A 27660-nucleotide genomic window follows, 5' to 3' on the forward strand; every position below is an offset into this window, starting at 1 on the left:
CTTCAGATTAAAAAAAAAAAAAAGCCAAACAAATCAATCTATTATTTAAATAGTATAGAAAGAGAGCAGTGAGGAAATTTCTCTATCAGTGCAGATCTATACCTTGCCCCTAGTAAATAACCCTTAGATCACAAGATCTTTTAGGAGGGACAAGGAAGGATGGCTTCCAGCTTCCAAGTGTTTGGAAACATTTATTACTACTTATTGCTACTATCTGCCAGGCACTGTGCCAAGGATTTAAAAATGAATTTCTTTGATTCTCACAACCACCCTGGGAGAAGATCCTATTATTGTCCCCATTTAGCACTGGAAACAAATAGAGGTTAAATGATTTGGCCCATCTAACACAGCCAATAAGAGTCTGAGGCTAGATTTTGCAAGAAATACTAAAAAGTTGGGTTTCCACAGAATTTTGCAAGCTTTAAGATAGTTTAAAATAATAAAGACCACTGACCAAGAGGTTTTCAAAATGTGAGAGGTTAAGGGAGGATAAAATTCCACAAAATAATTAAATGATCAGTAGAAATCTTGAGCAAACAAGGAATTGGTGAGCTAGGAAGACACAGGTGGATTCAGCCAATCAGAAAGAGTCTTGTAGTTGTGAGAAAACCTCAAACTTAATAACTAATCCAGCCCAAACTATTTGGGGTCAATGACCTGACTTGACCAAATCACTATTGCACCTTCTTAATAGGCTAATTGAATATTAAACAACAGATGCTGTAGGAAGAGTTTTCTGCCATTTCTGAAGATGGGATGTATGATGAGGGAGGGGGAACATGTTTATACATATTTAAGGGTAAATATATATAGTGGGCATATCAGAAAGATTGTAACACAGAAGGGAATGTAATGTTAGAGAAACTGAGGGAAGACAGAGATTAGAGTTTTTAATATTTTATTAATGGAGAGCTTTGACTAGTCAGCTGGATCAGACTTGTCTCAAAGCATCCAGAATCTAGCAATTAATTCTAGAGACTTTTATAGGGCTCCAATTATCAGGGAAACAAAGGCAAGGGGGGAGAAACATCTAGTAAGTCATAATTTCAGAAAGGACCATAAATTCTGATAAGTTGGGAGTGAAGAAGATAGTCAAGCAGGAAACAGGAAGTCTAAAGCAGGAGAGATAGAGGGTACCATTTAGGTATTTGAGATAAGCTATATGAAATGTTATGACTCTTTTGGAATGCCAGAGTGGCCAGAGCTCCACAGCCCTAATTATCTCAGCCCTAATAGTTGGGGAAGGGGGAAAGAGAGAGGAGGGGAGGGGGAAAGAGAGAGGAAGGGAGGGGAGAAGACATAGCATACTAGCATACTAACTCAGGAAAACTGAGATATTATAATTCAGGGAAACTGAGGTATTTCAGGAACAGACCAATCTGGTCTCTGAAGGAAAGGAGGCACCTAGGATGACATAATGGGAGATACTAGAGAGGCTCCTGATATTCTAATGATATCTAAAATGGAGAAGCAGAGCTCACTTCTGGCCAGAAACATTAAGACAATTCCTTAAAATTCTTCTTTAATAAATTTTCCTTGACATCTGATTTTCAGTGTCAAGTAGTATTTCTAACAATTTGGATTAATTTCTCCAAACATAATGCTCCAGCCATTGTATCACTTGGCTGCCTTGTCAGAGATGAAGAAGGGACAAAAGGAGTATAAAAAAAAAAAAAAAAAAAAAAATACATTGTGGAACCAGGAATGGTAAGTAGGAGGTCTTGCTTGGTTCAAAAACAATTGAAGAAGGAAGTATTACCCAGTAGAGAGGGTGCTACACTGAGCTGGGAAGAAGCTTGTCTTGAATTCAAAGTGTACTGGATAGAATTTTAGGATTAAGAGGAAGTCTCATCCTCTCCAATTTTACTTAGATCTTTAAAGCAAATTGCCCTCGTCATACTTCAGCTCAGTCCTTTTTCAGTCATATCTGATCTAGGTTTTCTTGGCAGCGATACTAGAGTAGTTTGCCATTTCCTTCTTTAGCTCAGTTTACAGATCAGGAAACAGAAGTTGTAATGCCGGAGAAACTGAGGCAGGATAGAGATTAGAGAACAATTTAATAATTTATTTAAAAAGGAGAAATTTACTGGGACCAAATGGATCCATGGTTTGGTCCCAGGGTTGACTGAAACTATCATCTCCAAGAATCCAGCAGCGAATATCGGATACAAGATTCTTTTATAGGGTAACAAGAACAATGACATAATGGGGGTGGTACCTGGAAGGAATGACCTAATGGGGGGGAGGCACCTAGGATGACATAATGGAGGGAGGCACCTAGGATGACATAATGGGAGATCCTAGAGAGGCTCCTGATATTCTAATGATATCTAAAATGGATAAAAAGACCTTTATCCCATCAAACATTAAGAGGGAATGATTATAGCTTGAGGTCTAAGATACAAGACCTTTATCCTATCAAACATTAAGAGGAAATGGTTATAACCTGAGGCAGAGAAACTGAATAAGACAATTAGGGAAACTGGGTCAGGACATTAAAAGGGAACTGTGGCACAACCAAGTAAACTGGGGTGATTTGTCTAGGGTCAAACAGCTAGTAGGGTCAAATCTGAAGACAGATTTGAACTCAGAAAAATGAGCTTTCCTGACTCTAAGGCTGGCACTCTATCCACTGCCACACAAACTTAGTAGGTATTAATGGAATCTGTGGAGTTAAAATAGAACTAGGTAAATCTATTTGATTTAAGAATTTCTTTTATGAGGATTCATCCCAGCTTCAGCTTGATTATCTCCATTAAAGAGAAGGTTCATAAATTCTACTGTGGCACAACTGTAATTGTCAGAAATTCCTACCTTGTATTGAACTGACAATTCACCTCTCCAAAATTCTAAGGAATCATTAAAAAATGATCTTATCTCTTACCTCTAGGCAGTACTATATCTAAACAGGAGGTAGAAATGCTCAACAAATGACATAGGGGAATTCCTTATGTCAGCGATTCTTCCTCATCCTACTGTTTAAGTATAGAATTAAGTTTGTATCTCATTGTTGAAGGACAAAAATTGATCTGATTTGCCTCACTGTTAATTCATATTGAATTTGTAGTCTATTGGAGTCCCCAGTTTTTTAAAAGTGAACTTGTCTAAACATTTTTCCCTTATCTTGAAGTTAAAAAATTGAAATTTGGAACCAAAGTATAATATTTTGTATTGAGGAATGGGGAGGGGAACCTATGATTTCATTAGTATACCTGATTCCTGGTAAGAAAATTCCTTCTATTAATGTGGATTGAAAACCACTTTTTAGCTTAGTTTTAGCTTAGAGTTGCCTGTAGCATTAAAGTGACACAATCAGTGTCACTTATCAGACACTTACCTGACGTGTCAGACAACAGGATTTGAATCTGGACCTTAAGACTATACCTACCAAATCAGGTTGCCTGGTTTTATAATAAGACTCAAGAATAGATAGATCAAATCTAGTAACAAAGAATTTAAGGAGTGTCCACCTTCTTTTTGAAAATAATTTTTTGTTACGAGAATTTTCAGTGCCCAATGAACTCCCTCTAAATCTGACCTGTAATTGTAACCCTTTTCTTTTAATTGTTTTTGAAAAAGAGATATAAGCCTAGAGGTTAGTACTAGACCAGTAGATTTGAGAAACATCAACCTAGAGATGATGATTGAATTCATGAAAGCTGATGAGATAACCAAATGAAATAGTATAGATGGAAAAGAGGACAGAACCATGGGATATACCCACAGTTTGCAGGTATGATGTAGGTGAAGAACCAGCAAAAAAAGTTTTGGAAGGCCAGATGAGATAGGTAGGAAGAAAACCAGGAGAGAGTAGGGTCATGGAAACTCAACGAAAAAGAAAAGATGATTGACAGACTTAAAGGCCATAGAAAAGTCAAGAAGGATGAATACTGAGAAAAGTTCATTAGACTTAACAATCAAGAAATCATTACTAACTTTGGAAAAAGCAGTTTCACTTGAATTGTGAGGATGGAAGTCAAATGGTAGAGAGTTAAGAAAAGAATGAGAGATAGAGAAGTGGAAGCACTGATTGCAGATGACCTTCCTGAGGAATTTAACCACAAAGAGATACAGTATAATAGCTAGCAGGAGTGATTGGATCAAATGAAGGATTTGAAGATGAGGGAGACATGAGCACATTTGAAGGCAAAAGGGAAATCAGTCAGCAGATATAAAACCAATGAATATAAGTGAAAAGGTGAGGATGATAATGAGGGCAATCTGTTGGAGAAGATGGGATGGAATGGAATCTTTTGTTCCTTGTAGAGTTTGGTCTTGATAAGGAGAAGGAAGTTCTTCATTTGAGATGAAAACAAAGGAGATGGTTAAAGGAACCATCTGGGTGGTATAGATGGAGGGGATAAAAGAGTATTCTCAGTAAATTGCTTCATTTTTTTTTTTTTTTTTAATGATAAGAGGCAAGGTTCTCATGTAAGAGAATGAGGATACTGGAGAGTCATGGGAAATTTGAAAAAGACAAAAGGTTTGGGGAAAGGCTGCTGTGGTGAATAAGATAGTGAATTAGATACATATAGAAAAATTGCGGCAGTGAGGACCCAGTTGAAATTCTATAACAAACTTGTAGTGGACACAGCACAGACAGATTTATTTTTTGCAATTTTTTCCTTAATTTAGAAGCATGTTGGAGAAAAGGCAGGGAATGGTAAGAATAATCCAAGGTGGAGGCTTGACAAAATGGACAATACAATAGTGGGTGAGAGAAACTTAAGAAGACAGTGTAGAACTGAATTGTTTCATCAAGAGTTAAAGATGGGGAATGGGTTGATGGCCTGGCAAAGAAATAAAGGATTGAAGGTTATGGTAAGAATAAAGAACAAGGTTTGGAGTTGTAAGAAAAAGGGAGAGGTAGAATAACAATTGACTATGAGTGGATAAACTAATTTCAGAATTCATAAACATGAAAATAGTGTGTTTTTGAGTGATAGCAAGGTCAAAGATATGAAAATCTTTGTGTGTGACTGAAGTGAGATTGAGGAAATCATGGGGGAAAAATGTTGAAGAACTGGTAATTTAGTGTGTTTGAAGAAATATCAATATATATGTTGACCTCCTTGAGTATGATGGCAAGAGTTGGGGAAAAGAGAAAGATTGTTAATCAGGCCCTGAACTCATTGTGGAAAGAAAGAGGTTGTTGTAAAGGGAGATGGTCAACAACTACCAGAATTTTGGTTGTGAACCCCAAAGAATGATAGGTCAGGGTGGACTTGGTAATAGATAAGAAAGGAGTATTAAAACTATTTCATCTTGATCAATTAATTTGAAGGAAATGAGGGAAAGTGTATCTAGTTTTAAAATGGGAGACTGTCAGGGCAGTTAGTTGGTCCAGTTGTTAGAGTACCAGCCTTGAAATCAAGAGGACCTGAGTTCAAATCTGACCTCAGACACTTAATACTTCCTAGTTGTGTGACCCTTGGCAAGTCACTTAACCCCAATTGCCTCAGAAAAAAAGGGGAGAGACTGTGACATCAGAACAAAGCTAAATTTCAATGAGAGCCAGAAGATGGAATGAGTGAGAAAGATGTAAGATGAAAGCAAACTTTGTTACCTATGATAATGAAGCTGTTCATATATGCTCTTTCCTATCTTTCCAGTCCTAAGTTTTACTCCCTTGCACATGCTCAATAGTCCAACTACACTGGCCTAATTATTGTTCTTCATACACAACATTTCAACTCCCACCTGGGCATTTGCATTGGTAATGACCCATATCTGGAATGTTCTCCCTCCTCAGTTTTGGCTCTTTATTTCTTATTATACTCAGTTCAAATCCCACTTTCTGCAGACTTTTCTTGATCTCTTCTGCTTTTCCACTCCTTATCTATATTCTATGTAGTTATTTTCACGTTGCCTTTTCCTCTGATTCTGTTTTGCTTTTCTTTGAACTCGACATACAGGAAATGTGCACATTTGTGCATACGTGCATTAGTACATAGAAAATGTTTCACAAATGTGCATTGACAGATTCACGAATTATCTTCAGAGTGAAGAAATCATAGGTACTTTGAGTTTTGAATATTTGTTGTGAATGATGCTTAATGAATAAATTGCCTTGGCTTCTCTAATACCTTGTTTTCTAAGCCACTAATCATTTTCTTTGTGCTCTCTATCTCTTCCCTTTTTCTCTCTTTCTCTGTCTCTGTCTCTCCTCTCTTCCTTTCTCTCTCTCATCTTCTATCCTTTAGGAAATGGAGTTACATATTGGGAATATTTTTGGTTTATCCTGACCTATAATAAGGTATAACATGATATAGTGGGAAGAGAATAGATGTGGAGTCAGAAAACTCTGGTTTAAATCCTCCATACAATATCTTTGTCATTTTAAAAAATTCATGTTATCTCTCTGATTTTCAGTTTTCCTAGATCAAAAATGAAATGGTTGGAGGTCCCAAGCAACTTTTTTCTTTTAAATCATTAGAGGTTTAGGCTTTAGTGGATTAGGAGTCATCACAACATTTGAAATATTCCATAATTTATATTATGAGCAGGGATGGTGATAACAAGATACATTATAGGGAAAATAAGTGAAATTACTTGATTTAAATGTGCAAGTATGTATTCTCTGAGCAAGGTTTACATGATGATGTATGTAATACTTTAGAAATGTTGCCCAGCTCACTATGCAACAATTTGTCCCTAGTGATAGTGTTATATTGTGTTTCAGTAGACTAGGCTTTTCTCTTATCCTTAGACAAACTACTAATAGAACTTAGTATTAGTCAAAACAATGTGGTGGACAAAAACAGCATGGTCATGGAACTCCAGAAAAAGATGTGCTGGAAAATATTTAACTGGATCTGTGGTGGGGGATCTTTAAATGTATGCTTGGACCATTTTTAGGTTAACTTGTGCTATCAACATTTTCTCTATCATTTTCTTAAGTCTGACAATCAACAAAACAATAAACCAATCCCTAACTTGTAGCACTTTCTGACACTAAAAATTTAATGCCCAGGTTTTTTAAGTTGGTTCAAGCACACCCTTGGCTAGAGACCTTCACTTTATTCCTAGCTGTGTGACCTTAAGGAAATCACATTTTCTCTGACTCTTAGTTTTCTTATTTATCTAAGGAAGAAGCTGAATGTCTAATGTCCTCTTCAGCTCTGTGAATCTGATTCATAATCTATTGTTTTCTTTCAAAAGGTATAACTAATTTATGGCAGATTATCTTTGGATAAGAATGGCCCTACTATTTAAGTATAACTTAGAACACAGATGTTTGGGAAGCCCTGCTTTATCTGGTTTACTTATCTCTGCCAATTGGAGGAGTATTCTGCTCCAATAATTTATTTTTTAAAATAGACTTTTCTGAAAAGCTACATTTACTTATTAAAAGCAAAAGAATTTTAAAAAGTTAAATGTGCATTCTAGTGTAATTCTAAATGTGCAAATTTCACCTATTTTTCATATTTCATATTGAACTTTTTTGATATTAACAATTAAAAGCTTTACAAATGAAAAATAATAATAAAATATTAAGTCAAATGAACACAAGAGGACATAATTGGGATTCTTGTTTTTATGTTTTAGTTTTTGTTTTTTTGCGAAGAAACTGAAAAAAAATGGCAAAGAAACTTCCACCAGTGCCAATTACTCAAGAAAATCAAAGTATATGTGTGTCTTTATAAATAAGACTTGTCTGAGGGCATGGTCTACCCACATATTTTTAACTTGGAATTCTAGAGCAAAAATATACATGATAATCTTTAGCACTAGGGAAATTTCATTTCCCCTTTATGGGAGCAGATGTGACTATGAGATAATAACAATGGAAAAATGAATTGATAAACTGTGCATACCCTTTGATCCAGCAATATTATTACTGAGCTTATATCCCGAAGAGATTTTAAAGAAGGGAAAGGGACCTGTATGTGCAAGAAAGTTTGTGGCAGCCCTCTTTGTAGTGGCCAGAAACTGGAAACTGAGTGGATGCTCATCAATTGGAGAATGGAAATTGTGGTATATGAATATTATGGAATATTATTGTTCTGTAAGAAATGACCAGTAGGATGATTTCAGAGAGGCCTGGAGAGACTTACATGAACTGAAGAGACTTACATGAACTGATGCTGAGTGAAATGAGCAGGACCAGAAAATCATTATATACTTTAACAACAATACTATATGATGATCAATTCTGATGGACGTGGCCCTCTTCAACAATGAAGATGAACTAAATCAGTTCCAATAGAGCAGTAATGAACTGAACCAGCTACACCCAGGGAAAGAACTTTGGGAGATGACTATGAATCACTACATAGAATTCCCAATCCCTCTATTTTTGTTCACCTGCATTTTTGATTTCTTTCACAGGCAAATTGTACACTATTTCAAAGTCCAATTCTTTTTGTATACCAAAATAACTATATGGACATGTATACATATATTGTATTTGACTTATACTTTAACATATTTAACATGTATTGGTCAACCTGCCATGTGGGGGAGGGGAGACGGGGAAGGAGGAGAAAAGTTGGAACAAAAAGATTTGCAACTTTCAGTGCTGAAAAATTGCCTATGCATATATCTTGTAAATAAAAAGCTATATAATTTTTTAAAAATGAGTTGATACAAGTGGGACTTAGAAACGTCTTCCTTGACTACACCTGAAACCAGATGGTTTCATTTCTGATCTATCTATGTACCTCTTTCCTTGGAGATGAGGACTCTCTACCTATTCCTTCAGGAAGCAGCCACAAAGAAATAATCATTAATGGTTCATGACAGTATGCTACCCAATTCCTGACAAATTTTCTAACCCCATCCCAATCTCATTTCAGATTATGAGCCAGTTTCCTCTTATTGCAGCTAGGGGAAAGAAACCCTGGCAGTTGTCCCAAAAGAATTACAGTGAAGTCAAAATTAATTTAATTTTTATTTATTCCCCTTTTTTGTCAGGAGGAAATCAAAGTGTTTTTAAGAGACAGACATTCTCACAGTGGAATAATCCAAACTCCACAATGTGAACTGGAATGAATGTATAACTCAAAAAAGAAACTCTAATATTTTACAAATAGCAGAAGAAATGTACACTTAAATAACCAAGAAGTTTATAATAAAATAAATAAGGTAAATCTCAAGAAAACATATCAACAATTATAAAGAATAATCTTAGTTTTTACTCCTTTGGAAAAAGGTAGCAAGTCTGGTTTTTTTTTTTTTTTTTACAAGCTGTGCACGTTGTGCCCAAACGACAACCAAAAAAACAGGTTATTACATATTTTTTTTTCTGTTCTATCACTAGGTTAATATATAATTCAATTATAAAATAATCCCTCATATATAATATAAGGACATATGACTAGCTCTGGAGTCAGAGGATGTAAGTCCAAATCTTGCTTTTTATACTTCTTATCTAATTTTGAGTCTCTGGAACTCAGTTTCCACATGTGTATAATCAAAGAGTTGGATTAGGTCACCTCTGAGGTCTTTTCCAGATCTAGATATATGATCCCAAGTTAATTATATATGTACACAATTGACATTCACACTTCAGATCATGTCATTTGCTTTTAAAGATGAGGACAGCAGATAAATAAAAACGGTTATGTCATATCCCCTTCCCCCCAAAGTTCTGTCTTTTGAAAGGTGCATATTAAGGGAAAAAAGAGCAGCTTGTTTTTTCAGTGCTGACTTTTCCTTGTCACTTAGATTCAGCAGCTATTGAATGATGGATTTCAGAATCCATGAACAGGTCTGCTTCTGTCATGTCCCATGGGAAAGGAACCAGCAGATAAAAGAATACTGTCATACTCCGGTCTCTCCTTTTAGACATTTCCCCCCTGAGCTTGCTTGAGCATCCCTTGGAAGATTTTCCTCACCAGGAGAATCCAGGTTCACATCCAGGAGACATACTGTTGTTATGTAGTCATGTCCAACTCTCCATGACCCCACTGGGGGTTTTCTTAGCAAACATACTGAAATAGTCTGCCCATTTCCTTCTCCAGCACATTAGACAGATGAGGAAATGAAAGCAAATAAGGTACACAGCTGGCAAGTATCTGAATATGGACTGAACTCAGAAAAGAGTTTTCCTGATTCCAAGCCCTGTGTCCATGAGACATCCTGAGCTGGGAGTTAAGGCAAAAAGGGGTTCATCATTCTGTGTGCCTTCCAATATGTATCTTTGCCCTCTGACATCAGACAGAGCTCACAAGGTGAGAAAGAGGTATTCGCACCCAAAAATACAAGTTTTGTGTCCTGGTACAGCGGGCATTCCAGATTTCTCCATGTCTCCAGATGTTAGAATGTAGATGAACTCATAGAGAGGGAGTGACCTTGAGATGATCCTTGAAAGCAACAACTGCCAAACACAAGACTTTATATCTTAGGGCAAGAGGTAAGTTTTTCTAGAGATGCCCTAGGACTCACTGTTCCTCAGGTGAACATTGTTGCTGCCAGATCCCCGGTTAAAAGCCTACTCTATATGCTAAAACCTGATTCTAGGGGCAAGCCCCAGTGAAACAGCCAAATGTACACAAGGTAGCACCATTTTGGCCAAAAAAAAAAAAAATACTCTTTCACATCTGGGAGGTGGTCCTGCTCTTTCTGGTTAGCCATATAGCTGTTTGAACTGATAGCATTCATTGCAGTACCCATTACACTTGGTATTGCCAAAGTGATCACAGGCTGGGGCTCGGCAACGTTGCTTAGGCACCTCTTCCTTAATGGGCTCTCCCCTAGGGATGCCAGGCCCCAGTCGCTGGTTATGTCGCTGGCACTCTGGACACAGTTCTTCCCCTCTGTGGGCCACAAAGTTCTTACATGTTGCTTTTGCACATTTTTTTCTCTGAGAGCTCTGGATTGTTCGCTGAATGTCCCGGCACTGGTTGGATCTCTGAAAAGAAAAATTCAAAAGAATGGTCAGTTTGCAAAGTCCAAGAAAGAAACAAAATTCACTTGATATTTTTTTCTGGGACACTTAATTTATCAATGCTATTATCTTTCCCAGGAAAAAAATGTGAAAAAATACTCATAGGTTGATTTTCATGTCAAGGTCTTTAAAGGGGGGAAAGTATAAAAGTTCCACCTTTTAAGTACAAGAAAAAGAGAGATTTTAATAAGGTTGAGCTGATTTCCTCAGATCACTAATTGTAGCACAAATCTTGCCAAGCTGTAACTATTGGGGAAAGAGTAGGGGGGAAAGAGTTTGTTGCTTTACATAATTTTATTATACTTTTATCTCTCTGTCACACACAGAAAGACCAATACCATAGCAGGGCCACACTAAAAAACTCTTAACACCCTCATTCCCCTCAATGATTGTGGGTCACATAAAAACCTGAGCTTATTTTCTGATTAATAAAGTTATTTTTTCTCATAAGCACATGTCTGTAATTTTGAAAGTTACTTCACAACCAGTGCCTTTACCCCTTGCCATTCCAATTAGGAAGCATCTGCATTAGCCAGTCATTGAGAATTCTGCCCCAATTTAATGGATTCAATTTGAATTATCTTGGAATGCCATATCATGTATTTAGAAAGCTCCACATATATAAATATTATGGCTTATTTCCTTCCTTCCTTCCTTCTTTTCTCTCTCTCTCTCTCTTTCTCTCTCTGGAACTCTTTGGCAAGGTCTACTTATTACTTTGGAAAGAAAGTATACGACCCTAATGATCACACATGTGTGGTAGGGCTGGCTACCATGTCTTATATACCTCTGATTGTCTCACCAGCTGTTCTTCAGTCCTTTTCGCTTCACGAAATCTCAGGTTCTGGGCTTCAATGAAACATTTCTGACAGTATCCCTCAAACAAGGTACTGCCTAGGGTGCCACATTCTCTCCCTAGACAAGGAATGGCATTCTGGAACCTGGAGGCTGAAGGATCAGTCTGACCAGAAGCAGGGAGGTCACCTGGAATGAAATATATGTGAATCAGTATAGGCAACTAAGCAGTTATGAAGATGTGGAGATTACAAAATTAAATCAACTCTAAATGCAGAGTAGAAGCTCAGAAAAAATAAAAACAGAGTATTGCCATTTGTAGTTAGATAGCATCCTTCCTCCCCACTACCACCAATAAAAAAGGATAAATACTCTAATTGGAACATTCTGTTTTCTTAAATGAATGCTTTCTTTTTTGCCAAAGTACAGAAAGCTTTTTAAAGAAAAAGATTTCTAAAAGGCTTCTCCATGTCCTCCAGATATTCAAAAATAATCAGGGAGGAGGACAACGAGAACTGACCAAATTCATAAGCCATCATGTAGTACCTTCTTCCTTCTGAGTATTCTCTGGATAGAAACTTTATCAAATCATCAGACAGGATGAAATCACAAAAGAGAGAAAAGGGATAATATTTTCTATCACACTAATGTGTTTTCATTCTTATTCTCATGATATTATTTATGTAGTACTTTGGACCTGGTAATAACTCTCTTACACTACGATCATTATTTTTTTGAAGACAATGCACATGTTTCTTCTTAATATATAAGGTACACATTCGAATGGTAATACATGGCTAACAATGTGGAACTATTGTTTTTCAAAAGAATAATTTTAATTAGAATCAGAATCACTTTCCCACTGTTGAAGTTCAAGAAACTCATTGCAAATTCATTTCCCATTTTCCAGTTAGGCTAATAGAATATCACCTTTCTGCTCCCCTTCTACTCCCAAGTTTCTACTGCTTCCTTGAATTCAGCCAAAACAGAATTTAATAGGTCATCTTGTATACCGTCACTCATGCCTGCCTGTCCCCTAGAATGTTTCGCTTTCTCCGGGTCGCAGTATTTTTGGCAAAGAAAGACTATCTCTGTCAAAGCTACTTGCTGCATGTGAAATACTTTGCAAATTTTAAAATATTACATAAATGACAGCTTTTTTTTTTTTTTGAAAAATGGTATCTCAGATATATCGTTCCACTTACGTTTATTTTCTCGATATTCGATAAAACACAGAGTGCAAAAGCCTTGGTTTTCCGGTGTCCCAAAGTACATGCAGCCAGCTTTTCGGCATTTACTGGTTCCAGTCCTGTTCTCCAGGTTTCGCCCAGACTGGGAGATGGTCCCAGAAGCGGCCTCATGACCAGTTCTGTGGCAAGGATGTTGATGGATACTCTGGCTCAGCTGCGAGGGATCAGAGAATGATCTCTGATGGCAGGAAGGAGGAAAACTGGAGCTGGTGATAGGGGAAGACTCTGTAGTCCTTTTGAAGCAAGTACTACAAATCCCATTAAAGGTCCTGGTGACATCCTGATGACAGGCCTGGCACTTCCCAGTATCCAAATGGCGATGGTTGCTTAGGTCACAGCCAGGATTGAGTTGCCGAGTATTATGGCACCGTTCACAGAAGCCATTATGTTGCACATTCAAGGTGAAGGGACATCCAGGGTTTTTGCATTTCATGGCGGTTGTTTCACTAAATAGAAAGAGGCTGGGAGCAGTTGGGGGTGCAGAGTGAGGCCCCATTGCTGGCAATTCCTCAGGCTTCCACCCTGTGGGTTCACAAGCTTCACCAAGTCCTATCCCCTTGAGTTTCTCCACCCCTGGTTTAGAGTTCTGTTTTCTGGGTTTATTTTGTGTATTTTGCCGCCTTTCAAAGCATTCATGGCAAAAAGGCTGTGTGTTTACGGACATGAAGAAAGGACAATTTGGGGTTTCACATTTGACTTCCATGAGGGAAAACTGGGGCAGGTGGGGTTCTAGCCCATTCCTAGCATGGGCTTCTCCATGATTCAGTTCAGTGTTCTCTTGCCATTTCTTATATTCGTGCTGAACAAGCTCAAAGTAGTCTTCTACCAGATTGATCTCTTTGGGTAAGTTAGCTTCATCCAACCTAGAGACCAAGAAAAGTGGGACAGCATTTACAACACTGACCTGTGGGGCAAGAATCAAGACAGGAAATTTGGCAAGATAAGCATTATACAACTGAACTTTTATTAAAGGACCTTCTTTTCCAAATTGCCATGGATACCCCTCCCCTCCCCCCAATTAATCCATTGACAAGTATAGTAGAGTCATATATATATATATATATATATATATATATATATATATAAAATGGATAGCCTTCTTAGAAGAAACTATCCTTTCCTTATATGAAATACCGTATCACTGCTCTGCCATTTCACAAGTCACTTTCTGGGACTCAGTTTGCTCATTTGTAAAATGAGAAGCTAGGTGGTATATGGATACAGTGCTAGGCCCGAACTCAAGAGTCAGATCTAGCTAAAGACTTTTGATATCTGTATGAATCTGGACAAGACACTTGACACTGTTTACCTCAATTTCCTCATCTGTGAAATTCAGCTGGAGAAGGAAATGGCAAACTACTCTAGTATATTTGCCAAGAAAACCCCCAAAATTGGACATCACTGAAGCGACTGAATAACAACAAAAATGGGATTAGAAGAGAGAACTTCTTCAAGTCTTCTTCCATAAGTCTTCTTCAAGCTCTAAATTTATGATATATTCATTTAGCCAAATTTGGTTTATTTAAAATAGTGATTCTTGCTCTAATGTGCTATCTGAAACTGGTGTGTACTTCCTGAATCTAAGTTTAAAAATCAATCATATGGTATTCCTAATTTATTTATACCTCCAAAAGAAGGCAATGGGTCAGTCCTCATTTTATTTCCCAGTGGAGGTTCCAATAATCTCCTAAAGGAGATTCCAACAAAGCTAAGACTCAGTTTCAGGTGGAAGGCTAGTGGAGTATTGTTTTAGGATAAAGTGTAAAAATGCTAAAAAAACAAAAAACAAAAACTACAATACACAGGAAGTTACTTACTTTGCAGCATTGATTAAATGAATTGTCCCATGGTCCCAGCCTTGCACAGGGATTTCTACCACAGTCAAGTACTCTTTCAGTAACTTCTCCTTCATCTCTGCTTCTGGCTCTGTTAGGAAATGAACTTTCAAGTCCTCAAACCTTCCTTTTTCTCTGTGAACAAGTGGAACAGCTCTGATTTCTGAGGAGAAAATGATATGTGGATGTTTTACTCTACTAAATGAGAGTGCCTGAAATAAAAAAACATGCTAAGTACATTTCTGAATAATAAGTAAATGAAAAAAGAGTGCTGAATCAAAGCTAGAGAACCTGAGTCCAAATTCTTACCATAGGATTTTAGACAAGTCACAACTTTCTGGGCAGTTTTTTCAACTGTAATATGAGGGGGTTGGACTACATGACCTCTGAGATTCCGTCTAGCTTTTGTTACATGAAACCATGAATAGGAATGATACCATGAACAGATTGGGGGAGGGGGCAGGGGAAAGTCCAGAAGAGTGTTACCTAAAATCTAAATCATCATTTAGTTGGCAAAAAAAAAAAAAAAAGACTACAGTTCCTCCATTCTGTTTACCTTGAGCACTCAGAATACTAACAGGAGTATAATTTAAAGAATTCTAACTCTTATACAAATACTTCACTGGTTTTAGGTAAAGCTAACATTACATTTACCTGATATGTGACAATTGATAAAAACCTTTTGAAAGACATAATTTTATTTAAATTAGGAATGCAAAAACTCTAAATACAAATGGAGATGATTAGCACCAATATCTAAAATAAGCTGAATTTAAGTCATAGTTTAATTTTCCTACCTGGTCCGCTGTTCTTTAGAGTAACAAGTGGTGCAAAGTGCTGACTGTCATAACCAAGGACGATGGGATATCTATAACATTCCTGGGCAGGCCAATGGAGAGGCAAATATATTCCACCAACTTTCAAAGGAGCAAAATTGGAACCAGATTCTAAGCTTCTCAGCATTTTGTCTGTATAGAGAAAGAGGGGGAAAAATGATCCACTGAGAATTATCCACACCAAATTCCTTTCAATTATTCCCTGCTTGTCCATCATAAGAAATGCAGTAAAATTTTGGACTGCATTCTACAGATGAAAACTTGATAGCAGAGAAGTGCTTCAATGTATAATGATTAAAATGTACACCAGATGAAACACCTCAACTGAAATCATGTTACTCTTACCTGCAATAATAATAATTGGCCTTCTGAGGATGTTAGAAAGAACAAATACATGGATTTCTTCAAGTGAATGATACTGAAGTCCACCCCGGGCCACAGATGTATCTGTGGATGCCATTTTGATAAGATTGTCCCACTCCTCATTCCAATTCTAAGGAAAAAATAAAAAGGTAAAATGTAATTTGTCTTTCCCCCTCCTTCATCCCAGTTTAGATCTATTCATCTGTACCATTCAGTTTTATTTTCTCTCTTCTCTAAAAAATCATCTAAATAACCTAATAATGTCTTTCTTTTTATGCCCCTTTCCTCCTCCCCCATTTTTTGTTTTGGTGACTTTTCCCATTATAATTCAAACTCAAAACTGAAGCTACTTATGGAGCTGTGAGGAAAGCTGGGGACATCTTTGACTAAAAAATCTTGAAGTGACATAAAATTAAAAACCTTCATCCAGATTGTCCACAAAAATTCCATACTCGTGATTTGGAGAGAGATGAGTTGGATTATACATACATGCCTGAATCTGACTCACTGCCTCAATAATGAATATAAGGGCAATGACACATGAAAACCAGGAGTGGCTCCTGAAAAAAAAAAGTCACCCTCAGAGATTCTTTTCTTATAAGAGAGATACCCAGCAGGGATTTGGCCAACACAAGGTCATTTGTGACAACTGTGCCTGCTCTGCCTTCCAATCCCTCAAACATACCCAGAGAATTAACTTCTTTGTATTTCCCAAGGAGCACACTTTGTTTGACCATTATCTTCTTACCCTGGTGTCATAACGGAGGCCTGTTTCCACAAATTCTTGGGATTTCAGAGACTCCAGCTGCCAACGGAATTTGAAGTTGCGGATGTCGGTTTCTTTCAGAGTGCTGTATAGTGCCTTCCTCAAGACCAAGTCAGTGTCTTGAACACCCCACATGTACTGAGAGGTAGCATGCATGAGGCAATTCCCATCACCTGTAGAAAAGAGCAGGTACATCTTATTAACATTTATAACATTTATAATTAACATTATAAATGATGAGAAGGGAAGTAGAAGCAAGAAAGCAAAAAGAATTTGTTTAGAAAGCCTAGTGAATGCTTTCCAGGACAAATCAACTGGATGTTAATCAATTACTTGAACAAAGCATTTACTTAACTATATGCACGCCATTTGCTGTGCTACTATTTAAATTATCTTCCTCAACATCATGGCTAAATTTTACAGTTAGAATAGTGAAGGGGGAGGATTGCTTTTTGTTTTGCTTTATTTTTGTGGGGGATTCCTATTTAATGAAAAGCATATTCAAAATTTATCTTTAATGAAGGTAATGGAATGCAGTAAAGATAGAACTGGAGGAGGGTTCTAGCACCATTGAACCTTTATGGTCATTATAGGAACACAGTTTTATAAGTGAAAGGAATTCAGTCCTATCATTTTATAGGTGCAGAACCGAGGCAGAAAGGTTAAAGTTAACTTGCTCAGAGTCACACAAGTTAAATGTCTAAGGCAATATTTGAACTCGGGTCTGATTCCAACTTCAGTGCTCTATCATGTCACCTAGCTACCTTAGTTTCTTCATCTGTAAAATAAGAAGTTTTGACTCCTTATTTAGCATTTATTTAATATAAATACTGTGCTTTAGGGTTTGCCAAGCAAATACATAATCTCATTTCATCCTCATGACAACCCTTCAAAAAAGGTGCTACAGGCCACATTATCTCCCATTTTATAAGTGAAGAAACCGGCTAAGTGAATTCACTAAGTCATTTAGTTGCAGAGCTAGACAAAACTGGGTCTAAACTGTGTGTCTCACTATCATACCTAAGAGCATCTTGAAATGAATCCCAAACTATGCTTTTATGTCCCTTTCTGCTTTTATATTCTGATATCCCACCATCCAGGGCCGATGACACTTGGGCTTTACAACTCCTAGGAAACAAGCATAGGGTAAACATGCAATCAGGAAGCAATCCTGGCTTTTCTCACCAGGCATGGGACTGGGATAGTAGTAAGTGACTCACACTGAAGTGACTTGGCTATAAAGCACTTTACCCTTGGTGCTGGGAGTTTCCTCTCACTTGTAATATAGGGCTGACAAGACAAAGCTGCTCTGAAGGAATGTGGTATGGTGCTCAGTTTGTCAGCAATAGTAAAGTACTTATTTAAATGGTCAACTCCTCATTAAAAATCATAACATGTCATGGAAACAAGGGTTTGAAATTCCTTAGGTCAAACAGCCTGTGCTCCTAGTAATTAGGGTTGAAGTATTGAATGCACTATTTCTAAGAAAAGTGAATATGACTATCTTTTAAAAGGCACTATTTGAGGACTATTTGAAAGAAAAAAGCTTAAACTACATACAGATCTTGCATTTTCCCAAACTCTCAACAACAAATGCACTGAATCTGTGTTTCATTTGTTGATCTGAATTGAGGCAATCACATTCTTTGAGAAGCTCACAGTTACTTAAAAGCAATATAATCTGTTTTCTGATGTGGCTAGGCCAATAGTTTTGAAATCTCCTGATATTTTCATCCTAACCAAGTTTTTCAAAATATTTAGATACATCTTAAATTAACATTTTTTTCCACTCACTTATTTGTTTGTTTGTTTTTAAATCATGAATACTGTACAGCAAGGCTGGCTAAACAAATATTCAGGCAAATAAACGGAAAAAAGGATCGTTTATGTCTTGGTCTAGGCCAAAAGTGTGGCAACTATTACATTCTGTTGAAATTTCCCCTTTGCAAAATCTAGAGCAAAGATAAGGCTTTTTTTTTTTCCTTGTTCTTACTTTCAGTTCTTTATTGAGACTCACCAGTACAAAATTCCCTCTGTAACATTTGGAATTCCCCAGTGCCAAGTTATTTGACTAGCAATTGAGCAACTGCTATTGTACTTTTTGTTCTGGTGTGTAGACATTTAAACTGTGAAGTGAATACTGGACTTTCCAAGTGGGTGTGGTTAGGGTGAGCTGGAATAGACCTATTCATTATACAAGTGAAATCGCAGCAGCCAATAGACGCTGGAATTTTTCGCATGAAGTTTCAATTTTATACCACCTACTCCCTTCCTCATTCACTCTAGTCTCATATCCTCAAATGCAAACATTGTGAATCACCTACCAACTCTTTCCCCCCACTTCCAAACAATGCAGTAACTTTATATAATTCCCCTACAAGTTGGGTTAAGGGGTAAAAAAAAAAATCTTGTTCATAAAAAGTTGTATATGAAATGGAATTTGTTCGTTTTGTTTTGTTTTTGTTCCTGAATATCTTTCCTCCCCTTTTCAGACTTTAAAGAGTTTTCAAGGGGGAAGGAGAAGAATATACAAATGTAACCTAAAAAAAAAAAAGCTTAAAAAAATCTTTGCCTAGGAAATACCACTCAAACTCCTATAAGCAGGTAAATTGGTAGCTCTTCTAAAATAAATGCCAGTTTATTATTATGATGAGGAAATTATTATGAAAATGTTTTAATCAACAGAAAACATTTCTCATGCAATTCTTCCTCAAGAAAATGAATTACTTTACAACCAACAAGTCTGAATCAATCCACTAATATTTGCTGATATCTACTATGGTCAAAGTACTCCCAGCTAAGCATTGTTTGGTATTTCATAAACTCCTAATTCTGCAAGGCCACTCCCCTTCTCAATCCCCACCCTTTTCTATGACTCTATCCCTCCTAGTAATGAATGGGGAGGTAATGAAAACCACTTCCCAGGAGACACCACAGCCTGGCTAGAATCCTACTTAACATCACCACTGAAAACTATTTGTGTCTACCAGATTCTGTGTTAGGAACCATGTAAACAATCCATCTCACTTTCTCTATGACAACAACTAATGCAGTATCACCTGTGTAGAGTATAAAAAGAGATTATTTTGGAGTCAGCCAAGACGTAGGCTTAAATACTGCTTGTGATACTTAACTAGCTATAGAAATCACTGAATTTCTCTGAGTCTCAATTTTCTCATCTATAAAATGGGAATAATACCTATAGTTCCTATTTCCAAAGGACTGTAAGCTTGAAATGTGATAATATATGCATTTTAAAAAAAATGGTTTGCTAACCTTACTTAGTACAATATATACATTTAGCTATTGTTATTATTGTTGATTTTCTTAAAAAGTCTTTATTCATGGAACATCCCCAGTTGAAGACGCCAAATATTAATGCTGTTTCATCACTGGATAACTGCCTTTTCATAATGGTCAGCAAGTATCAAAATCATCTATTCTTATCAGCAAGATTTAGCAATATTATTGACAATAGGAAATACGGTGTTTCCAACTTCTTATCCAGACATAAGGACCCCACTGATTTTGCTCTCTAGCAGTCATCAATACATGTCCACAGACTGCAATGTCTACATCCACATCAACTAATAAACCAAATCATGTTTAAAGAAGTAGTAGTAAAAGTTACCCAGAAATAATTTAAAACTAAGTAACAAACTTTAAATGGTAAACCTGCTGTGATTTTTAAGGAGAATGGGGCATCTCTATTAGTAGCCTGCAGGGGGAGAAATCAAATATGCTAGGAAGAAAGGTCATAAGCAACAGCCAATAGAAAAGAGCTCAAAAATGGGGATGGGGGAACCTGACTCAAATGTATTAATTCTTAAGAAAAGAGAAAGAAATCATCAGAGTGTAGATGTAAAGCTGAAAGAGATCTTGAAACAGCAGATCTTAATCTGGGCATTGCAGGCTGAGGATAGATAGAAAGAAAAAGAAAAGGAAGGAAGGAAGGAAGGAAGGAAGGAAGGAAGGAAGGAAGGAAGGAAGGAAGGAAGGAAGGAAGGAAGGAATCAAAGAAAAGGAAGAAAGAAAGAAAGAAAGAAAGAAAGAAAGAAAGAAAGAAAGAAAGAAAGAAAGAAAGAAAGAAAGAAAGAAAGAAAAGAAAAGAAAGATTTCAGGGTGTCCATGAACTTGAATGGGGGGGGGGGGGAATCTTCAAAATAAAGGTTAAGAGCTTGCCTTTAGAAATTTTTAAAGTATCAGTGTTTAGGAAAAAAGCAGGCAAAATGCTGAAGTCCACAAACCCCCCACATTTATAGGGAATATTAACTATATTCTCTGAAGTACAGGCTTTGTGCAAATAATGAATCTTTTTTTGAAAGGGTTTGGAGGGCTTTAAAATCTTGTTTACTGGGGCTATGACAGGCATTTTTTTTACAGGTGGTAACCTGGATGTATAAAACCAGGTAAATCTTGCCCAAAGTCACACACCACTTTAAATATACAGGCCCAATTCTCTTAACCCTTCAAGCTCTAATAGATTTCATTAGAAAAAGAAAAAAAAATTCACCTTATAAAACAGCACAACAAAAAACAAAAACATCTTGCCTTCTTGAGGTTCTCAGGCCAGTTGAATCATCTAGTTTGATTATAATGGCTTTAGCTATTGCATATAAATAAATCCACGTGGAAGACTGGAAGGAACCTTAACAAACTCACCATTTGTTTTTAGAGCCACAAGCTTTCTGACTTCACGGCACCAGTTGAGCTTTCTCTGGTTTTCTAGTGAATTTTGGATGCTTCTGTCAATTAGAGCAACAAGGATAAACTCCCGGAATTGAGGACAAAACTGGCAAGTCCTGAACATCTCCATTGTATATCTGTGCATGGTCTTAAAGTGATAAATTATCCCATTGGTAGGCTTGATGATATCTTCAGGAGTTCTTTCTCTTATCTTCACAGCTTTTCGCATGTTGCTGAGATATAAAGCCTGAGGGAGAACCTGCTGTTCAGCCATGTTGTTGTAGAGTACCTGAGAAAGAAAAAACAAAACAAAAAACAATTAGGCTAGCCTTAAAAGCTGCTCTACTATATTTACTCATAGGAAATTAGAGTTTGAATCTTGCCAGTACCCTAATACAGAGACAACTGATTTGAATCCCAAGTTGCCTCTATTCCCAGGATGCTTGTTGCTACTGAAGCTTTACTCACACTGGATTGTTTCAAGTTACATCACTTTTAAAGATTAACCTATACAAGAGTAGGAAGGAGGAGAGTGGGTCTTGAGGAGGAGGGGAATAACCCATGTTTAAGTAATGCTTGTGGTTGAGACAATCCCTCCTGTGAGCAAAGATACACAGTTTGTGTCTCATCATTGGTTCTGACTGATGCAGGGGAATGCAGTTCACTGAGAACTAACTCCTCTAAACCATAACCCATTAGCTAACTCTTATGAACTCAGTGTAATCACTGGCTGTCTATAGACCCACCCCCAAGTAATAATCAAGAGATCCTATCACTGCTAAGCTGCTGGCATTTGGAACTTAAATCTTTTATTCCTTTATTAGTATAGAAAGTGAAAACAATGCTTTCATAAAAGCAACTGACATATTGATCATCTCTTCTTTTAGGGTCTCAGCGAACCATGTATAACAAAATCTGAGGTTCAATGCCATCAAACCACTGATGATGAAAATCTCTCTTAAACACAATACCTGACATCCACCTCCCTCTCATGACTATTTAAAGCAATTATATATTTTATTTTTAAGACTTTTTTTTAAAAAAAGAGATCATAGATTTAGAGTTAGGTGGGGGAGAACCTTAGATAAATCTTTTAGTCCAATCCTTTTTCTTTTTACAGATAATCACTTAAGTGACTCAGTAAAGATTTTAACCTAAAGACCTTGGGGTGAAAATAAGTGTTTTTTCCATTATACCACACTTTATGCCACCTTATTCCTTATTACTTTGAAGGATAAAAAATGTCTCTGTGAAGTGTTATTCTTATAATCAAACGTTTATTAGCCTACATTTATAGAGGAGGAAATGAAGAGGAAGGTTAAGTGATTTAATGCCCAAGATGAACAGTCAGGGAAACACAAGGGCCAAGGAACCTTCCTGACTCAACTTTATTTAGTATGTCATACTGTCTTCCTAATCAATATCAAAAATATTTATGATATGCTAGGTAAGATGTTAGGTATTAGAAATAAAAGTGTTGAATGCAACAATTATTGCTTTCAAAAACAAATTTTTAACACGCTAGAAATTGGTATACCGAGTAACCAGTTAATAATGCTTCACTATCTCTCCAGGATCCCTCAGGACATACTTTGGTCTATAATAATTAAGCTGTTATAATAGTTAAAATTGGAGTTCAATTATTACTCAGCTCCAAATCAATAAAATTTGCTGCTTGTGCTCCAGATGCCAACTAGTGGCTGCATGCCACTTTCTGCTTCACCCCCAGGGACCTTCATGACTAATCAACAGTACAAAAAAATGAAGGCCTTGAAGAGGCAATGGAAAGAGTTTTTAAGATCTTTAATAAGGATGCACCTTAAAATAGAAGAAAGATGGAAAAGTGGGTGAGACCAGGAGAGATTAATTTCTAACTGGGATGAAATTAGATTCCAGTTATCAAGCCAATTCTGTTTGACAAGCCATTGTGGTAAACACCAGGTATTATCATTGCTCCCCCTTTCCTATCATTACCACATCTCACTTAAAAAAAAACACACACACAAAGAAAATCCCTAAACATTTCCCAGTTATCCTGGTATTTCCCCGGGTAGTCCCAAAATATCTCCCTTTCTTTATATGACTCCTGAACCTTCAAGATAACAAAGATATGTATCAAGAATGAATTGGATCTGGCACTGTATCAAGAAGAGTTTTACACTGCACTCTTCCAAAGCTAAAAACTAACCCACCTACCATATATCTTAAGGATGTCTAGATCCTTGCTTTCTATTTTGGTTTATCAAAAGGAATAAACTATTAACTAATGCAGACATCTGCTACTTTATAGGATTTCAAATTCTAGTGATCACTATGAACCCTGATACTTTTTTCATCATCTTTATTATAAATTGTGAAAGGATTTTCTCCAATGGAATTTCTTCAGATTAATTTCAATTTCAATTTGACATTGCTATATGTGACTTTAGGAAAATAATTTTTCCTTCCCTTGGCCAAATATGAGATTGATTTTCTCTCTCAGTAACAAGGAGGGCAAAGACTGGCACACAATGCTCCAAATGCAAGTGTAGTAGTAATAGGTTTTCAAATGTCCTTGATTTCTTCTTCAGAAATGTGTTTATAAAATTCATTAATCTGAGAGGGAAATAAGGCACTAAATTCCTTAGAGAGAGGAGTCTTGATATGCATCCTAATTTCCTCTTTATATCACCAGTGCAAATCACTTGCACTATTTGAATCTTAGCTTCATCTAAAAAAAAAAAATAATAATAACAATACTTACATGACTTCCCTCACAGAATACTTTTGAGAAAAATGCTTTGTAAATCTTAGAGTACTTAAAAATGGATAACCATAAAATGGTCTTTAAGATATTCTGAAAAATATGAAAAATGATTTGCTTTTATTCACTACTTCTTCTAGTCCTAGAAATCACAATTTATAAGGAAGAGTGTAGTGATTCTTGAAGGTCCAGGAGTCATATAAAGAAAGAGAGGTATTTTGGGACTACCTGGGGAAATACCAGGATAGTTGGGAAATGTTTTAGTCTTCCTTAGATTCTGGGAACCAAAATACATCCATATAAAGCCACCGAACATCAATATTCAAGAACCTAAAGCAACTAAACCATAACTATAGCTTTTCATCCTCCAAAACTATCCACTGAAACAAACAATTCTGTTCCAAGTTTCCAGTTTTGGATTTGCTCCACATGGAACTACAGAATAAATATCCCCTCCCCTCAAAAAAAAAAAAAGTTTGTTATATATAATTGTAGAAGAAAGTAGTCTTATGAATATGTTTTTTAAATGATATTCTGTAATATTTCTCTGACTCATTTCACAAAAATTTCCCCAAATTCTGTCACTGGGAACTACAAAATTCTTTAGAAGTTATTCATGTCTAGAAGTCGCCTCTCTTTTTTCCTTTTGGTTTTTCTTTTTCTTTTCTTTTTTTTTTTTCCATTTTGCACAAGTGTTTTGATGTGTGACATGGAAATATGTGAATTATATGTAAAAAAGAAATATGTGAATTATTTATCACAAAAACCCCAGTTCCATTTTTGGAAAGCACAAATCCAAAGCTGCAAAAATCCCAAATTGTATATCATAAAAGCTGGAGGCAGAACTGGAAGAATATATAAATCATTGATTGGACCATATTTTGATCTTCTTTGAATCCTTCACAGTAGCCAACATGATGTCTTAGTCTCAGTGAGGGCTTAATAAATGACCATGCTCTGTAAGAGCAGGGACAGACTTTTGGCTCTTTTTAAATAAATAAATGCATAAAGGCATAATTGTGGCTCCCTTTGCTCAAAGGCAATCATTCTTTTTCTTTTCTGGCAATATTAAAAATTTATGTTTGCATCTTTTAAATCTTTCACTGTTCAGTAGTCTCAGACTTCAGGGCTATCACTCTTCCTTTAATCAGGTGAAATGACAGCTCTCAAAGAACAGGGCTTTTGAAACACTTTATCAGATTGGTTACACTAAGAGAAGAGATCTGGAAGCAGGGAGATTTGGATTCAAACCAATCCATGGGAGCTAAGCTCCATTCTTAATACCCAAGCTTTCCTGAAGAGGCCAGGTGGCAGGATGTGGGACAACCAAGCCTGACAAAGCTAGCTGACCTAGGGGTGGGACTGGAGCAGAGATATTTAAATCTCCTGAACTTTTCCACAGCTGGAATTTAAAAAAAAAAAAAAAGTCAACCCTGTGTGCTACACAATCGTAAAATACCTGGGGAAATGAAAGAACTCCCAGTGTAAAGTTTTGTTGCCATTTCCAATACATCATCCTTTATTTATATTCTGCACAACAGAGAATACCAGATTCTACAAATTCTCTGTGGCCCTTTGCAGAAAACGAAGAATCCCTGCTTCGAGTAGTACAGCAATTTTTTTTAAGCGCAAAATTTTAATAGCATCTAAAAGCAGTTTAATCCAATGGCTGTTATCAAATGACATTCTGTCCTTTGCAGTTAAAGATCTCCGAATTAATTTTACTTTATCTTAAAGGCGCAGAGCTCTGGAGTGATCCTGAGATGCACACTCCCTCCTCACTCCCACCCTTCCCCAACATCTGTGCAGCGAGCACAAGCTGCCTGCCCTCCCCCCTTCCCATCCCAAAACCTCAAGCTGCAAGCAGTCCGCTCGCTGTCAAGCAACAATGCTCTGGGCCAAAGTCTGTGCCAAATTCGTGCGGCCAGACCCAAGTGCCAAACCCACGGCTAGCAATGAATCGTGCTGGCCGCTTCGCACTGGCCCTGGAGACGTCCCCCCCGTATCCAGGTATCTCACAGGAAGGTTTGGGGGAGGAGGAGAGAAAGATAAAAGTTACCTTTGCGAAGCAGGAGTGAGCGTCCAACGAAATGCTAAAATCCCTAATCAATGCACGAGACGAGTGGGTACAGACGTAGGGGCACGGACGGTGGGACGCTCCATGGGCAGCCTCGGGGTAACTGGCTGGCTCTCACTGCAAGGCTGCGGGAGTCCCAGCGGGCCGGCCTGGGTCCCTGGGCTGAGCTGCTGCTGTTGCTGTTTTTGCTGGAAGCAGCTGCTAGTGTTTCTCCTGGAGATGACTCTCCACCACCGCTGGGCTACTCTCCTAGCTGCTCCACCCCCGCAAGCTCCAATCCTAGATCCTAGAACTTGAAGCAAACGACTGCGCAAGTTCTCTTTTTTCCTTTCTTTTAGGCCGGGTAATATCAGCCCGGGGATTTCCAGCTAGGCTCTGGGACTTTCCGACATGTGACTGTGACGCCCAGCGGCGGCTCTCAGAAAAGCACTCGGACAAGGGGCGGGAGGGAGGGGGTGCAAAGGGCGCCCGGGGCAGGCACAAGAGAGCCAGCCAGCAAGAGGGCTGGTGACCACCAGGGGGCTCCCCGAGGATGGCCGGGGGGCCCGGAGTCCGCAGGGACGGAGAAATTCCTTACCCTTCAAACCCGGGGTTGTCCCTGCGTGAGTCAACCTGGGCATTTCGGAAGCACGGGCCGAACGTCACATCCATGTGGAAATCGCAGTGATGGGAATGGAGACGGTTCTTTTTTTCGCCGTCGTTTTTCTATAAAAAATAAAAATAAAAATCACCCACTTTGGAAAAGAAAAAAAAAAAGGTGGAGGGAGGGGGAAACATAGAAAGAAAACCCTCGATCCCGCCCTCGCATTCACCCGCTAATTACCGCCTCCCCGGGGGTGTCTGTGGGATGATTGATCGGGAAGAGCTCTTGCTGCTCGCATTTAGCGAGTGGGTTGTCCAGGAATCATCGGGGGCTGTTGCGTTAAAGAAGAGGGTCACTTTGCCTTCTCCTTCTTCATCATAGCTTTCCAGCAATCGGTCCTTACAGCCACACCCCCGGGAGGCACTGCAGGTCCGAGATACTGAGTTCTCCCAGATTTCAACCTAATAGCTTCTGGGTTCTTTGCCTGTGGGGCAAAATGGGGAATTAGAGCATGTTTCTTTTCACCCTCTTTTTCACTGAACTACAGACGATATTTCTGGACTGTCACCGCAGGTCATCAAGCTGTGACCCCACACTCCCACCCAACAGCACTCCATCCTTTCAAACTTTTTTTGACCTCCAAGCAGCCCTTTGTCTTCTTCCTTAGAAAAACCCCAGCTAGTGTGACTGATAAATTTATTGGAGATAGAGACCGGGACTGTGTGATATGACTGATATAGGGAACTGCCACAGGAGGAAACTCCCTCTACCAATGCAGGTTGGCATCCTCTCTGCAATTTATAATCTAAAAGTTGCCTAGTGCACTGAGTAACTT

General features: G+C 37.7%; 1 protein-coding gene across 2 annotated transcripts; it reads right to left on the minus strand.

Moving 5' to 3' along the window:
• Positions 1-8880: 8880 nt before the first annotated feature.
• TNFAIP3 (TNF alpha induced protein 3) lies at positions 8881-26659 on the minus strand. 2 transcript variants are annotated; one of them, XM_003769493.4, is made up of 9 exons: positions 26225-26659; positions 21399-21711; positions 16719-16909; positions 15953-16100; positions 15569-15739; positions 14754-14934; positions 12892-13799; positions 11694-11875; positions 8881-10855 (listed from the first exon to the last, which is right to left on the minus strand). In XM_003769493.4, exons 2-9 carry the CDS (start codon positions 21694-21696, stop codon positions 10571-10573), a joined length of 2364 nt encoding a protein of 787 aa, XP_003769541.1. In that variant the 5' UTR covers positions 21697-21711; positions 26225-26659; the 3' UTR covers positions 8881-10570. The 2 variants fall into 2 exon arrangements, with proteins under 2 accessions (XP_003769541.1, XP_012404819.1); XM_012549365.3 differs by having other exon boundaries at positions 11679-11875; positions 26225-26658.
• Positions 26660-27660: the final 1001 nt, after the last annotated feature.

This window comes from Sarcophilus harrisii, chromosome 4 (genome assembly GCF_902635505.1).
Source record: "Sarcophilus harrisii chromosome 4, mSarHar1.11, whole genome shotgun sequence".
Classification (NCBI taxonomy): domain Eukaryota; kingdom Metazoa; phylum Chordata; class Mammalia; order Dasyuromorphia; family Dasyuridae; genus Sarcophilus; species Sarcophilus harrisii.